Here is a 16,968-nt window from a genome sequence, read left to right as displayed (position 1 = left end):
TCTCCTTCCTTATCTCTTGGAAAAAAAAATGAATCGTGTGATCTTCTTCCTCCTCGTAGCAGCCGGTTTACTCGTCGCCATCACCGGCGAGGTAGTGGAAGACAGTTTCGATAACCCGATCATCAGGCAAGTCGTCCCGGAAGAAAACGATGAACAGCTACTCAACGCGGAGCACCACTTCTCTCTCTTCAAGTCCAAGTACCAGAAGACTTACGCGACTCAGGCGGAGCACGATCACCGTTTCCGTGTCTTCAAGGCTAATCTGCGTAGAGCTAGACGTCATCAACTGCTCGATCCGTCAGCCGTCCACGGCGTAACGCAATTCTCAGATCTTACTCCGAAGGAGTTCCGCCGCAAGTATCTAGGGCTGAAACGGAAGTTGCGTCTTCCCAACGACGCTCAGAAGGCGCCGATCCTTCCGACTAGTGATCTCCCGACGGATTTCGATTGGCGTGACAAAGGAGCCGTAACTCCTGTTAAAAACCAGGTAGGTGAAAAGATCTCTGTTAGCTCAAATACGAAACCGAACAGCTCAAATATGTGAAAAGGTCTCTAAGCTTGGTCCGAACTAGACCAAGCTTAGATATATGTACAATTGAACCAATACCAAACCGGGTTTCCACCTAAAACAAATTTCAACTGCTAAAACAATAACTGCCATAAATAGACAGTTAGCTTTCCACTTTTGTGAGTTTCGATCATCATCAAGTATTGAATTATGTGGTTTTGATTTGGAAAAGGGTTCTTGCGGATCATGCTGGTCGTTTAGCGCGACAGGAGCTCTTGAAGGAGCACACTTTCTGGCGACTAAAGAGCTTGTTAGCCTCAGCGAGCAGCAGCTTGTGGATTGCGACCATGAGGTTTGTTTTCTCTCTCCCTTTCCATCATTCATTCTTGGCATAGGCGTTTGGATACTTCTTCGGGTTGGTAGAATTTCCGGGTTAAACCTCCTAGACCATATTCGGGTTTATATACATTTTCGGTTTGGTTAGCTCCGGTTTGATTAGATTTTGTAGCTCTGTCTGAAATTTATTTTGGATCCGAACTCATTTCGGATTCGGTTAATGCTACATGTTTTATAGATTGAATCAAAATGAATATGAAATTGATTATTTGAATAATTTATTTAGTTTTCAAAATATTTATTTCAAGTACTTCCGGATCTTCGGTATTATCCTGGTTCAGTTTTTATTTGGGGTTTTCGGATATTGGTTCAGTTACAAATTCTCAAACCTAATTCTTTGTTTGGTTCTTCAGATTGCTTCAAGATTATGATCCTCATTGACATAATCATATTTAATGTGTTTGGTAAAGTGGTTGTAACTAATTTTGTCATTGAAAATCTTCTTTTAACTGCAGTGTGATCCAGAAGAAGCCAACTCTTGTGACTCTGGTTGCGGTGGAGGACTAATGAACAACGCTTTTGAGTACACTCTCAAAGCTGGCGGCCTTATGAAAGAATCAGACTATCCTTATACAGGACACGACAATTCCGGCTGCAAGTTCGACAAGAGCATGATCGCTGCAAGAGTGTCTAATTTCAGCGTTGTCTCTGCCGATGAAGACCAAATTGCTGCAAATCTAGTCCACCACGGTCCTCTTGCTAGTAAGTTCTTTAACCAAAACGCTTTTCCTTTTTACAAATTCAAGAATCAGATAATTAATGCATTCTCTGTTTTGCTCGACAGTTGCTATCAATGCAATGTGGATGCAAACTTACATAGGAGGAGTCTCGTGCCCGTATATATGTTCTAAGAGCCAAGACCATGGAGTGCTCTTGGTTGGGTTTGGTTCGTCGGGTTATGCACCAATCCGTCTCAAGGAGAAGCCTTACTGGATCATAAAGAACTCATGGGGATCGACGTGGGGGGAGGATGGTTACTACAAAATCTGCAGGGGACGTCATAACATTTGTGGTATGGACACAATGGTATCCACCGTTGCTGCTGTTCATACCTCAACTCAGTAGAATTATTAGGACGCTACTGAGTTTTACCTGTCCTTGTATATATATAAATATATATATGTATCTGAATAACCTCTATGGACTGTTATTGTTAGCATTGTTGTCTCTTTGTTTCAGTTTTTATGTAAAATAGCCTTGGGGTATGATATTTGTAGCATCGAATGCTGAAGAAAAGATGATATGATTAAGTTTTATATTATGTTTGAAGTTCGTGAGCCATACAGAAGACAAATACATACATTCTTCTTGGTTAAATCTTTGTCAATACAAGGACTTATGATTCCAAAAATAACAACGATCAAACTGCTTAGTTACATAGTAAAGGTCCGGCTTTGTCTTATCTTCTACAAACACTTTTTCGTACCACTGTACCAGTTATCAGTATCACTAGCACTTCTCGGTGGTGTTTATATATGTCTAACGAATACCTTCCATTTTTTTGTCAAATTTAAAAAAAAAAAATATCTTATGATAGCACTAAAAAGTTTCTGTCACAAATATAGACTCTAAAAATCAAAATGACCAAAATGTTTCATTAAAGAGGTAAATATACATTTATATCCCTAAAGTTAACTAATTCAAACCTTAGGGTTTAGAATTAAGGGGTGAAGATTTGGGTTTGAGGTTTAAAATTTTATAAAATAGAAATAAATATTAAAAATTTGAAAATAAAAATTTTAAAAATAGTTTCAAAAAGTATTTTCGAATTACAAAAAGAAAATTTGAAAAAAAAATAAAAAAAATTATAAAAAAAAATTATAAAAAAGTTCGAATTTGAAAACATATAATCTAAAATTATAAAAAAAAAATTATAAAGTAATACGACGTTGATCATGGTAACATTTAGATTGAATCATGCATTTCAATTATGAAATAAGGTGATATGATATCTATATACTTATCATGCATTTCAAAGCCTTACTTAGAGGAGAGGAGTGAAAAGAATGAAGATGATAGTGGATTGGCTCTAAAAGGAGAACAGTAGGTACAGCTAGTCCATGAACAGTGAATGTAAAAATTGGATAGTCACTGGGTCTACTTAAAAAGATCTACTAAAGGAAGCTCACTGTGAATTCTTAATTTGAAGTATCTTAGAGCATCATTACCGGACAGAAGTTCTTAAAATCTTTTTTCTTTTCTTTTTTAGTTTTCTGATTTTTTTTTTTAAAGTCAACTAATCGCGGGCCACCACGTGTCGTGGGGTCCGCAAACAGTGCAGAGGACGCAGCAAGGACGTTCCCTATTTAACGACTTCTCTCTCTTGTCCCTTCTTGGTTTTGCCAAATTGTGGTCCCCCCTCCCCTAAGGACACCAACAAGGACCTGCAATAATGTTGGTCTTAGAGACTCAAAGAGTTTACGGTACAAATTTAAAATTTCACATGATTTCGTAGTACAGTTTCTAGTTTCTACTGACCTTATGATGTATGGCTCTGTTTGATCATCACTTTGTTATCATGTTGAACAAACCCGCTCCTTTTTCATAGATAAACGATAAAATTTGTACCAAGCAGATATATACTTTTAAGATTAATTTACAAGAGGATGCATAAACTGAGTTTCAAGCACATGTACAGTACTCACATTCTTAATATTTGATGACACATCCGGAAAATAGCTTTTTCGTGAAATTCAGAATGTGTTGGTTGCTTTTGATTTAAATATTGATTATGTGAAAGAAAATGGATATGATAATGGATCCAATATAAAAGAAAAATATAGATGAATACAAAAAAATTGATGTTTATCCACGTGCATTTTATATGCGGTGTGGTTGTCATATCTTTAATCTTGCAATTTGTATTATAGCAAGCACTTTTGTAAAAGTCACTTCCAAAAAAGTAATTGCACATCTGATGTTAATCCAACTACCTCTTGTCGTATATGGTGATTTAGTACAAACTTTTATTTGCTGTTAGTGTTAACACATTAAACAATCAGAAGTGAAGAGATACATGTTTCGACAAAATCAGATGTTAAACAATTTGCAGAAACTATGGAGATTGGAGAAGCATTCCCGACGAAATCAGCATGGAAATCTTTTAAGTTCGAACTAGCAGTTCGAAGAGATGCTTTACCACAACATTTTTCTTTTTTGAATTCAAGAAGTTCCGGACCTAATCCCATAATTTCCTTGGGCCAGGGACAAGAACCGGTTGTTTAATCCTCTCCCCGCAGCTGCTGAGATTTGAACTTGGCACCTCTACCCTTTGGGAGACTGTTGAAGATTTAAACTTTAAAGGATGGAAGAGTTTATCCAAAATTCAAAGATTATATATCAACAGGCTAGCTTTTCCAAGTTAAAGTTGATAAAAATCTTATATGCGTCAATCATATTACAAAAAAAGTTGAATAGATTAGAAATTATATCTACAGAAGGAAAATTAGTTAGGAATGTAGATTATAAAAATTTGGGCTGTAACTGGAAATAGATTTTATGAATGCTCTGAATGAAAGGAACTAGAAAAAATGGAACGTCAATGTTGGAATGGCAGCAGTTATGGAATTACATAAATTAGAATGAGTAACTGCAGGAAACCATTTTTGTAACATAAATGGTAACATTTTAAAGGAAAGGAATGGAATGACATTAACTATAGCTTTAATTAAATTACTACATATTCTCATTATACTAATTAAATGTATTTTACAGTCGGTATTGTTTTTAAAAACAATGCGTACAGTAAAATAAAGGCTCATTAAATTTAATAAACAATGATAAAAAGGAAGCAAAAATATTTATTTAAACTTTAGTTTGATACTAACATTTTTATTAGTGAAATCTAGCGCTGGGATGCGTACAGTTTTGCAAGTTTGATCACTACGGAGTTTTTAAATAAGAAAATATGTTTGATATATTTTAGTTTAAGATTGTAACAAATAATACTCTATGAGAATTTTCAATTTAAAATCTTAACAAATCTAACATGTGACTGCAAATAAATAATTATTATCTGATTTTGTTCCATTCCACTCCATTCACGTAACTTTTTTCTTCTGAATGATTTACTACTACGTTCCTTTTGTTTCCATTTATCCCATAGGAATTATTGGAATGTGATTGTTTTTTAGTTCCATGTAACTGGTGGTTTTATTTTGGAATCAAACGGAATGACCCATTCCACATATTCCAATTCCAAATTTTGTTGATCCAGTTACAGCCTTGGTGAAAAAAGTTTATTTAAAAGAAGGAAAAGAAATTATGTTAGTTTTTGAGATTATCGTGTGTTTTTGTATGATGTTTCAAAATATACATTACATTCTTTTATAAAAATTTGCTGAAGACCCCAATTTATAGCTGCTTCAAGCCTCTGTAGATCTTCGCGCAGCACTGTATCTACCGAAGATGAGCTCAGAGCTCCAATAATAAGTTTTAAAGGCAAAACCCCTACTTTTAGGGTTTAGAATCTGTTTTTTTTTATATAAAAAAAATTAGAACGGAAATTAACATAACTCGTAATTGGTCGAATCATGTTAATAGAATAATTTTGACAATGTTATTTTAATAAGTTTGCGTAGTTTTACTAACAAAACTTATTGTTTCTTTAGCTATTTTCCCCGACTTAATAACCAAAATTTATTTTCCATGCATATTAGTGGATTATGATATATGATATTTTTTCAAAGGAATCATTAACATCGCATAGCTTCATATTTTTGTTAAGTATCATTTATTTCATTCATAATATAATCTCATTCTTTTTGGCGTGGTACACAAGTAAGTAGCCCTAAAAAGCTAGATTCAAAATCCACCACCACCGCCTCCTCCGGCACCACCACCAAACCCTCCACCAGCACCACCACCGCCAGCATGGCCTCCTCCTGCACCACCGCCAAAACCTCCACCAGCTCCTCCACCGTGGCCTCCACCAGCACCACCGCCGAATCCTCCTCCAGCACCACCACCGTGACCTCCGCCAGCTCCACCGCCAAATCCTCCTCCAGAACCACCACCGTGACCTCCACCAGCTCCACCGCCAAATCCTCCTCCAGCACCACCACCGTGACCTCCACCAGCTCCACCGCCAAATCCTCCTCCAGCACCACCACCATGTCCTCCACCAGCACCACCACCACCACCGAACCCTCCACCAGCACCACCACCATGTCCTCCTCCAGCACCAGCACCACCACCATGTCCTCCTCCAGCACCACCACCAAATCCTCCTCCAGCACCACCACCATGGCCTCCTCCAACACCACCACCAAATCCTCCTCCAGCACCACCACCATGGCCTCCTCCGACACCACCACCTTTGCCTCCACCAGCACCACCACCAAATCCTCCTCCAACACCACCACCGTGGCCTCCACCTAAACCACCACCTTTCCCTCCACCAGCACCACCACCGAACCCTCCTCCAACACCACCACCTTTGCCTCCACCAGCACCACCACCGAACCCTCCTCCAACACCACCACCGTGGCCTCCTCCAACACCACCACCGTGGCCTCCTCCAACACCACCACCACCACCTTTACCTCCACCAGCACCACCACCGAATCCTCCTCCAACACCACCACCGTGGCCTCCACCTGCACCACCACCAAAGCCTCCACCAGCTCCTCCTCCAAGACCACCACCACCGCCTTTTCCACCACCACCACCTCCTCCAAAACCACCACCTCCTAAAGTCTCCTTCTCAAGTCTCCTACATTCTGCTACTCCAATAATGAGCAACACAAGCATCAAACCCAATAACCCTAATCGCGTAGAAACTTTCCCCATTTCTTTTCGTTCTGCTTTTATTTTACAAAGTGTTGTTCTTTGTTTAGTGCGATTGGTTTACTCACCGTACTATACTTACTATTTATAGGAGCAAAGAAATAATGAGCATTAATGAGAATTAGTTGAGGCCTTCATCATACACTAACTTGAATTTTTCATACAATTTCGCTATCTTTGATGCTACGATTTTCGTCAGTGTAATCAATGAGCGCTGAGCAAGTGTTCCTTTTTCAAATTGTAGCCTTGTCGTGCTTTTCAACCCTATCAATTTGTTTAACTAATCTTTACAAAAAAAAGTTCATGTGTCGAGAGTATTTTTTTGATCACCGACTAAGTCAGCCTAATGAAAGATATACCTTGATCTTATCTCGCTCTCCTATGCAGAATTTTAAATATGTTCCCCAACATGTTTTAAATTAAGATCTAAGCTTGTTTATATGTTAACGCAATCGAATGTTGCAACAAAAAATTACCAAGCTTATATACGCACTTATCTAATTCCATGTTGACACATGCAATACTAAACAAATGTTTACAATCCAAAAAAGTGGAATGGTTTTTAAACATTGATGAAAACTAAGATTGTAAGAATAACATCTCAAAATAAGTCACGATCTATAGTTTGGTTGCTCATTTCTATTGTTCTTATCCATATTTATATATGATTTTCTACGATGTATGCGTAATGAGTTGTAGGGATAAAAAAATATTAGAAGATTGTACAGGATATTGAGCAGTAGAAAACGAATAAAAAGAGCTTTCCACTGTAAAAAAGGGTGACGAGAAATTCAAAGCAGGTTCGAAAACTGTAGGGTCAGGGCTGGTGGTAGAATTAATTAAGATTCGTCTCTGTTTTCAGCGTCTCAACTACTTTACCACTTGGTTTACATACATTTTGATCTTCTTTTATCATAGTCATGGAGTTTATAATCATCCACAAATCGTTATCATTATGATCTGCCGACAAACTTTTATATTCATTTTGACTACAAACTAAAAATCAGGACTATTGCAACCAAACTGGTGTGCAAATTTTTTAACTTTCGTTTGCGCGTACCAATTTTATTTGTTTTCTTTTTAATTTGAAATAAACAATTTTAGGTAATGATTGTTTCAGTAGTTTTTAGATTTTAGTTTTTGGTTTTTAGATTTTGGTTTTGGGTTTTCAGTTTTTGGTTTTTGGTTTCTAGATTTTGTTTTTCGTTTTTGGTTATTACATTTTATAAAAAAATTATATTATAGTAAAATATAAATAAAAATATATATATTAAATTACAAAAAATAAAAAAATATTTAAAAGTTTGAAACTACTTAGAATTTTTCTTATATATTCAATACATCATTTTAAAATAAGAAAATAAAATAATCAATACAAAATTTTAAAATAATAAAAAATAGCAGTAAAATATTTAGAAGTTTCCATTAAAATTTATCAAAATATAGTGATTGTTGTTTAAAAATAAAAAAAAATATATTAACATGATTTTTAAATTAATTTAATTTTAAGTATTATACTAAAATATAAACCACAAAATATCTATGAATTATACAAAATTAAAAATACTTAAATTTTAAAATATTTATAAAAAATTTTATATATAAGATATTTATTTTTAACACTTGAATGGCTAATTTCAAAAACTATATAATATATTGTATTAATATTTTGTGTTTTTATAAAATATTAATTATTGTTTAGTATGTCTAATAATTCTTACAGTTATTCAATAATTTTATTTATAGAAATTAATAACTAATGATTTACAATTAATTAATATTATATATAAATATCGAAATTTATTTGTAGATATGAGACACAAATAAAATTATTTTACATTATTGTTTAAATTATATCTTAAAAACTTGTTTGTAAAATTTATTTTTATAAAATATTATTTATAGAATTATCAATACATAAATACAGTACTTTCTATAAAAAAGAAAGAAAATCTGTTTTTTTTATAAAAAAAACCACAAAAGTTAGTTTTTGGTTTTTCTTCATAAATTGGTTAAAATTTTGAAAGCCAGTTTTCCTAAAATTTAGGCAATCTATTTATTAAAAATCTTGATTGGCAAATCAAATAGTTTTTACAAAAACAAAAACTAAAAACTAAAACTTGATCGAAGAAAAAATGGTTTTTACAAAAACAAAAACCAAAAACTAAAGCAAAACTACAAACAATCAACCTCTTAGTCTTTATTTGGGTTAGTTTTTATTTGGGTTCGTTGCAACTTTTTAGTAAAGAGATTGGTTTTTATGGCTTCATCTAATCTTCTTGTTATAAACTTATAATGCTGCCACTCCACCTTTCACATCATTACAATGCCGAGGCTCAAAAGAAAAGCTTACTATACCCAGAGCCGTGCTTACGTGCTATTAAAAAAGGCATTTGCATAGGGCCCCCAAATTTTATAAAAATTTTAGGACTCCTAATTACAAAAAAAATATTTTTACATGGTAGTTAATGTATTTTTTTAGTTAGATTTTTATTATTATTTGATTTTCAATTTCACTTCTGTTTAAAATAACTAATTTATGATCAATTTTACTATATTTTATATAAAACTATAAAGATTTTACTTCTAATTAAATGCAAATATTTGATCCACATTTGTCTTCTTTGTATATGTTATGAGTTAGATATATTTTATATATTTATAGAATTTGATTAAAAATTATAATATTTTGAATATATAGTTTATTGTATTTAATTTAAACGCTAAGATTTATCTTTTTAACATCGACCAACATTTCAATCCAAAATTTGTATTTTGTTTTTATATTATGAATTCCTACTTTTGATCATTATTTTATTTATTTAGTTTAGAAAATTTAGAAAATGTTTAGATAATAGATCAAAACTTTTTAGTGTTATATATATGTTTTTTCAAACTTTTTAGATAATAGATCAAAATTATAATATATGTTTTTTCAAAAAAAATATTTTATATAATTCAACTCTAAATAGAACTATTTTCAAAAAAATAATATCATGTAAAAAAAATTTAATTCGCCTTGGGCCTCCAAAAATCTTCGCACGGCACTGACTATACCCCCAATTTTATATGATGTTGGTTTAAATTTTGAGTTATCAATTTTATAAAGAGTATAACTTAACCCTAATATATTATAACTCGCTCGTATAACTTAAGCCATAATACTATAACTCACTCGTATTAAAAAAAATTAATTCATTAGTAACTAATATTTTAGAGTTAAATTAATTAGTGTAGGACATATTATCAATGAAAGTCATTATTTTTGGCGGTTACACAAAACCCCTCATTAGGACTGGAAACTTCTTGACAATCTATTTGCACTCATCGTCTAAGTTTTAGTTCAACTAGTCAAAATTCTTAATATTCGACAAATTTTTATTATCTATATTCTTATTTGAGAAATGATTTTGCTGATTTATCATATTATCTCTGAATTTAGTCTGTTTCATTATTTTTAATAAATATTTTTAATGATTTAGATGATAATTTATCATTTATATATTTTTTGGATAATAGATAAATGAATATTATCATATTCTGGAGATAATATCATAGTTAAGTTTATTTTATGTTTAGTTCAGTAAAATTAACTGCTTTTATTTTAATACATATATATATATATATTTGCCAGTATAATATATGAGCTATACATGTTTTGTAATTTATTTGTTTTTTTGTTTTTGTCATATTATTTATGGTCCAAATTGTTGATAATATATGATGTTTATTGGGTATTGTTATTTTGTTTACGCTTTATGTGTTATGAATGTTTCCAATGCTTTCAAATTCAGTGATATTCTTTTTAACCCACAATTCGAAGAAGTGATTGATTTTAAATTCAAGTTGAATATGGATTATTACTAAAGAAGATCTTGATTCAAAATATACACCTCTTTAATAAAAAGCTGAAACTAAAACAAAATTTAATAAATCAAATGCCAATATGGATAGTGAAGTAATATAATTTACGATATTACTTTATAATTTATATCTAATTTAATAAATTTAAACAAAAAATAATATTCATATAAAAATTTAGTAGGCATATATATTAGTCCGCACAAGTAATATAATAATTTTATATTACATAATATCCTACGTGCATGGTTGAGAGTATTTGCAGCCATGGGGGCGCAAAGCTTAAGCTGTAGAGTATATTTCACCTGATTTCGAGTTAACTTGTTTACTCACATGTTAAAATAGTTGGTTGTTACTCGCACGATAAGATATTACTATCTTGCATTTAGGTGGTTGGGTTTATAAAAATTCTAAAAGGCCGTAAAAAGAACAAGAGATGACAAATGAACTTATATCATCACAAGAGGGGAAGAACAATAAAAAACAATTGTTTGACCGCCATACGGTGATACGGGCCGTATCGCACACAGCAATACATCATCCCCTAAAGCAGCTGCACAAGGATGTATTGCAGCTGGAGAGTTGTTCATTTTCTAATAAATGTTTGTGTTATCAGTGGTTTGGTTTGTCGAAATCAATTAACACAAAAAAAATCAGAAAGAAAAAGTTTTTAGCACATTATCAAACAAACTCATTTAGTATAATTAATTACTTATTTCTTCATTTACGTAATAGATACATATGAATCATATGTATCTATTACGTAAATGAAGAAATAAGTAACTTTTGATGCTTTCTTTTGATATGCTTTCTTTTGAAGAAATAAGTAACTTTTGATATGATATATAAATACTTCCAACTTTTGATGCTTTCTTCGTCCATATCTCCCAATCTTTGAGTTCAGCGTTCACGACTCATCCATAAACAGAGCGCCATGACCACTTGACCTTACCAACTTCTTCAGCAAAAGAACCACTATCGCAATCGTGAGTCCAACCGCTGCCCACGTGAACAGCCTGTCATCACCCCTTCTCTGAGCCGCCCTAACAGCAACGGTCGCTTGCTCCCTCTGCCTCACCAAACCGTTTCTGTTGTCTCCCGCTGCAACATTTTCCGCTGCATTTGCTCCAGGAACAACTGTCTGACCTGCCTCTTCAGCGATTTGATCGACTACATTCTCTTCAACAGCTGTAACAGGTTCGGCTGTAGCAGCTTCAGTGTCCTGCGGCTTGGTTTGGGACTGACCATCCGAATCAGCAGAAGACGTTTTGTTACATTCCTCAGGATTAGGTTTAGGAGAAGGTGTCTTGCTGAGCATGTACTGATGAATCTGCATATACCAATCATAAGGACAAAACAATATAACGTTATGCCCAGATTCTTTATCAACCTTACTTAAACCCATGTCAAAGATGTAAACACGTCGCCAGGTCTCTAAAATCAAATGAGATTCTTAATACTACTTTTGGTCAAAACTTATATTAATTCCAGCAATGATGTTTTTTTCAAGCTACTAACTTCCAACTAGTCCTTACTTGTTTGTAGCATCTAAAGTACACATATCTAACAACTTTCTAATGATAAATGGCCGTAACAAGTATGCATAGTTGCAATCCAAACACACCATAAGTAAACTGAACACTTTTACTTAGCTGACCAAACACACCCATTTGTTCGGCCATATATCCAACTAATATGTTCAGTAACCAAAAAGCACTCTAAAAATGAAGCTAAATGCACATGTCTCCTTCAGAATAATGTACATTGGTGGATCAGAAGTTCAAATAAAAAAAAATGTTTCCAAGGAAGGGGTGATATAGCGGGACATACCTCATCAATAACTTTTTGACGCTCAGGAGAACCATATTTGGGTGGTGACTCGCGTGATTTAGTGGCAAGTGCACGTCTCTCCTCCTTGGGGTAATCTACAGAGCCTATTGCTCCACTGGGGTTTGAAGGCATGAACGCAATGAGAGCCACCAAAGCAGTCCGAACTGACAAACAAGCAAGACCAAATTATCAGAAGCTAAACAATAAGAGTATGCATCAGTGATCATTTGCTTAGCAAGCTAACATCAAAAGAGTGTAGAGTTTTACCACTCCAAGAGGGTTGCCAATGCTCGGGATGGTAATTAGAAATACTCAAGCAAATCTTGGTGTTAGTTTCAAAACGACCACTAGGCTGAAACAAGAGCAGAAAAAAAGATTCATCAGAGATCACAGATAGTCCCATTAAGCACACATATGTTCTTTGAGTGAATCTCTTACGGTCAATAAGAGGAAGGAAGGAGGTTTGAAAGGATAATCTGAAGGCAACTGAATCCTCCCATGATATATCCCTCCTTCAAATTCAGTCTCGCTAGGGCCTCTGATCGCGAATTGCCACTCAAATATATTCTCCTGCGTTCACAACGGATCGTGTTAACTATTTAAACATCACAGATTGATATAACATCGCATGCAACCATAAGATCGGAGCTAGAAAGGCTAAGGTTAATTAGATCGGAGCTTGTTGGTTCGATTTCAAGAGCATGTTGGAGATTACGCATGGATCTATACCTCGAGGGGGAGAGACATGAAATCGTCAGAGGGATTAGCTTGCATCTCCTTAACCTCCTGGAGAATCCTCTTCACCGCCGGGTTCTTCCGGTTATATCTCTCGTCCGCCATGTTCTTCTCGCCCAAGATCTATCTGATTCAATCCACCGCTCAAAGTCTCGATTTTGTCAACAACACAAACAGAAGATATTATTATTTTTGAAATTAAAATGAGTGGGAGTTAGTAAATATCGGAGTCGAATGAGATTACATTGTCCACCACGTCATCGTCTCGCAAGAATGATTACGTGACAACCGTTGATTGGTACTTCGTTAATGCAAGGACGAAAACAAGGTTTGATTAATCGTCATTTAAGTATCCCAATGAACTATAGTTTGCCACATCATCACCGATCTATAATCGCTCATCCATCTTCACAGCATTTAAAGACTTTACTGGGCTTATTCTATAGACATTAATTAAGCCCAATAACAATGCGTCGACGATGGCCTGCCTTGCCTGCTTTATGCTGTAGGGTGCTCTCGCTGAAACTTTTATATGTCAATGTAATTTGTTGTAGGGCTAAGAATTATTATTTGGGATTCAGATCCGATCCGAGAGCTTCGCTCTGAAAATATGATATTCAAAATGTCTGGACCTAAAAAAAACTGGATCTGGATTCGGATTCGAAATTTTAAATATATTAATTTTTGATATTTTTGGCATCTATTCTATTAAAACAACAACATGACCGCTTGATAAAATGTTATATATAACTATTATTTCTTTTATTTCTATCATTATTTGAAGAGAAAAAGACCAAAATAGCACTAAATCAAGTTTTTGTTCCCAAACTAGCATTCAAGGCCAAAAGTCACAAAAATAGCACTCAAAGGGTGGAGTTTAGGGTTTAGAATTTAGGGTTTAGGGTTTAGAGTTTAAGTTTTAGGGTTTAGAGTTGAGAAGTGAGGTTTTGGGAATAAGATTTCAAATTTTGAAAAATAAAAAAATTTAAATTTTTCAAAAGATAAAATGCTATTTTGGTCATTTTAGTTTTTGAGTGCTATTTTTGTGATATAAACTTAGAAATGTGTTATTTTGGAGATTTGCCCTTATTTGAAATATTATTATGGACAATTGTCAATAATAGCACATTTTGAAGTTTATGTCTCAAAAATGACATTAGAAGGAGAAAATCACAAAAATGACATTTATTAAAGGATAAAATATCCTTAATATCCTTGATTTAAAATTATTATTTTTTTGAAAAAATTTTAAATTTATTCAAACAAAAAAACTGTTTTACAGAAGACTGCAAATTTTCCTATTACATTTCTTCAAAGCAAACTCAAAAAAGAACTATAAAAACTCCTTTATCTACTACCAAACCAAACTTCCATAGCCTTCTCATACTTCCCACCCTTCTTCTTTCTCAGAGAAGTGATTATGTTCCTTACTAGTTTATCCAACCTTACCAGCAAACAACTCACTGGTTGAGGTGGCTCTCCAACTCTTTTTCGATTCCGCTCATACCACACAACATATATTACTGCTTGGAAACTGTATCTCATCAAAAAAGTCTGGTTTTCCTCCTTTAAACCCAACACCATATCCTGAACTACTTGAGCCCATTGATATCGTCTTCTATTACCCGCCAATCTTCCCAGCATACCTAACCAAACTGCTTTAGAATAAGAGCACTCAAAAAAACAGATGATCCCTACTTTCAGTGGCAGCTTTACAGAGCCAGCATGTGGAGATTGCCTGAGAATTCCATTTAAGAATCCTGTCTCCAGTCACAAGCCTGTTATGCATAGCAACCCATGTAACAAAAGAAAATTTAGGTGTAGCTCCCGGAAACCAGACCCCTTTGCACCATATTACTTTCTGGGATTTGTCCCTAATAAGGTTCCAAGTTTGCGATGTATTAAACTCCGGCCTAAAATCTCCATTCTCTATTTTACATAGACAAGCATCCTCTTCCTGATTAAGGCCACGAAGTTGCACCTTTATAATTTCCTGCTCAATCTGCTGCAACATTGGAACTCTGTTTCTTCTCACCCTATAGGTTTGGATAACACTCTCCACTGTAGCATTCGTAAGGATTCCAGTAATCACACATACTCTTTCCCCTAATAGCTCAAACAAACTTCCCATAGGCGACCATCTGTCAAACCAGAAAGATGTAGTTGAACCATTATTTATCTCCACTTCAACCAGCTGAGAAGCCAACGGTCTCAATAAAGATTAAATAAAAAAAATAAAAAAAAAGAAATTTTTTTTATAGTTTCAAATTATATGTTTTCAGATTCGAAATTTTTATAAATTTTTTTTTTGAAATTTTCTTTGTCGAATTTTTTTTTTTCAAGTTTTCTTTTTATAATTTAAAAATACTTTTTGAAACTGTTTTTAAAATTTTTATTTTTTATTTTAGTATTTATTTTTTGTAAAATTTTAAACCCTAATTCCAAAACCCCACCCCTTAACTCTAAACCCTAAAGTTTGGATTAATTAACCCAATGAGTATAAGTGTATATTTACCTCTTTAATGAAACATATTTTTGTGACTTTGAACCTTAAGTGCTATTTTGGAAACAAAAACTTGGTTTGGTGCTATCCTAGTCTTTTTCTCTATTATTTATTATGCCATTATTTAATATACAAATTGCCATTGATTTATATTATCAATTGAAAATATAAATATTTTGTAACTTCTCTTTTAGCTCCAACATATTCCTAGGCTCCTCTCATACGCGACGCGACGGTTATCAAATGTATCTTAAAAATAAATTATTAATATATGCTTGACTAACATATAATAGTCTACGGTTACAACTAAATTCTAGGGGGGGGGGGGGGGGGGGGGGGGGTTATTGGGCAAAGAATTCTAGAGGAATCATTAAATTTTGAGATTCCATTGTTATTGGTTTGTGAATTGTTAAAATCTAAATAGAATCCATTGTTATTGGGCCACTCAAAATCCTTTGTTATTGAATTTTGAGATTATTGGGCAAAGAATTCTCGAGGAATCATTGGGCAAAGAATTCTAGAGGAATCATTGGGGGGGGGGGGGGGGGGGTTATTGGGCAAAGAATTCTAGAGGAATCATTAAATTTTGAGATTCCATTGTTATTGGTTTGTGAATTGTTAAAATCTAAATAGATTATTAATATATGCTTGACTAACATATAATAGTCTACGGTTACAACTAAATTCTAGGGGGGGGGGGGGGGGGTTATTGGGCAAAGAATTCTAGAGGAATCATTAAATTTTGAGATTCCATTGTTATTGGTTTGTGAATTGTTAAAATCTAAATAGAATCCATTGTTATTGGGCCACTCAAAATCCTTTGTTATTGAATTTTGAGATTATTGGGCAAAGAATTCTCGAGGAATCATTGGGCAAAGAATTCTAGAGGAATCATTGGGGGGGGGGGGTTATTGGGCAAAGAATTCTAGAGAAATCATTAAATTTTGAGATTCCATTGTTATTGGTTTGTGAATTGTTAAAATCTAAATAGAATTCATTGTTATTGGGCCACTCAAAATCCTTTGTTATTGAAAAATTTTAGTTTTCATTGATTTTAAGATTCTATTAAAATCTATTGTTATTGGGATGTAAATTTTCGTTGTTTTTACTCATAGTACTAAACTTTGAGAATATCAACTATACCCATAAGATTTTTGAAATCAATGTAATAAAATACACTCACATACAAAAACTCAAATTGAAGAATGAAATAATATACAAATCACAACTTTAACATGATACAATTCACAACTTAAAAAGTTTATTGGGCAAAGAATTCTAGAGGAATCATTAAATTTTGAGATTCCATTGTTATTGGTTTGTGAATTGTTAAAATCTAAATAGAATC

At 33.7% G+C, this 16,968-nt stretch overlaps 3 protein-coding genes across 4 annotated transcripts; 1 reads left to right on the top strand and 2 right to left on the bottom strand.

The window, feature by feature from the left end:
* LOC103870004 (probable cysteine protease RD19C) lies at nucleotides 1-2,173 on the top strand. Its single transcript, XM_009148090.2, has 4 exons — nucleotides 1-487; nucleotides 741-860; nucleotides 1,360-1,606; nucleotides 1,689-2,173. The coding sequence occupies exons 1-4, from the start codon at nucleotides 29-31 to the stop codon at nucleotides 1,967-1,969; spliced, it is 1,107 nt and encodes a 368-aa protein (XP_009146338.1). The 5' UTR covers nucleotides 1-28; the 3' UTR covers nucleotides 1,970-2,173.
* Nucleotides 2,174-5,707: 3,534 nt separating this feature from the next.
* On the bottom strand, nucleotides 5,708-6,694 carry LOC103870690 (glycine-rich cell wall structural protein). Its single transcript, XM_033275365.1, has one exon. It carries the CDS (start codon nucleotides 6,692-6,694, stop codon nucleotides 5,708-5,710), a length of 987 nt encoding a protein of 328 aa, XP_033131256.1.
* A 4,496-nt stretch (nucleotides 6,695-11,190) lies between these two features.
* LOC103869994 (ubiquitin-conjugating enzyme E2 32) lies at nucleotides 11,191-13,346 on the bottom strand. 2 transcript variants are annotated; one of them, XR_004456837.1, is made up of 6 exons: nucleotides 13,112-13,346; nucleotides 12,821-12,952; nucleotides 12,650-12,734; nucleotides 12,383-12,546; nucleotides 11,395-11,882; nucleotides 11,191-11,297 (listed from the first exon to the last, which is right to left on the bottom strand). XR_004456837.1 is itself a non-coding variant. In XM_009148079.3 (5 exons), the coding sequence occupies exons 1-5, from the start codon at nucleotides 13,220-13,222 to the stop codon at nucleotides 11,460-11,462; spliced, it is 915 nt and encodes a 304-aa protein (XP_009146327.1). In that variant the 5' UTR covers nucleotides 13,223-13,346; the 3' UTR covers nucleotides 11,323-11,459. The 2 variants fall into 2 exon arrangements, 1 of the variants encoding a protein (XP_009146327.1); XM_009148079.3 differs by lacking the exon at nucleotides 11,191-11,297 and having other exon boundaries at nucleotides 11,323-11,882.
* Nucleotides 13,347-16,968: the final 3,622 nt, after the last annotated feature.

The sequence above is a fragment of the Brassica rapa genome, chromosome A01 (assembly GCF_000309985.2).
Source record: "Brassica rapa cultivar Chiifu-401-42 chromosome A01, CAAS_Brap_v3.01, whole genome shotgun sequence".
NCBI lineage: Eukaryota > Viridiplantae > Streptophyta > Magnoliopsida > Brassicales > Brassicaceae > Brassica > Brassica rapa.
Note: the sequence above shows the minus strand (reverse complement) of the source record. Positions and strands in the feature narration are given on the sequence as shown.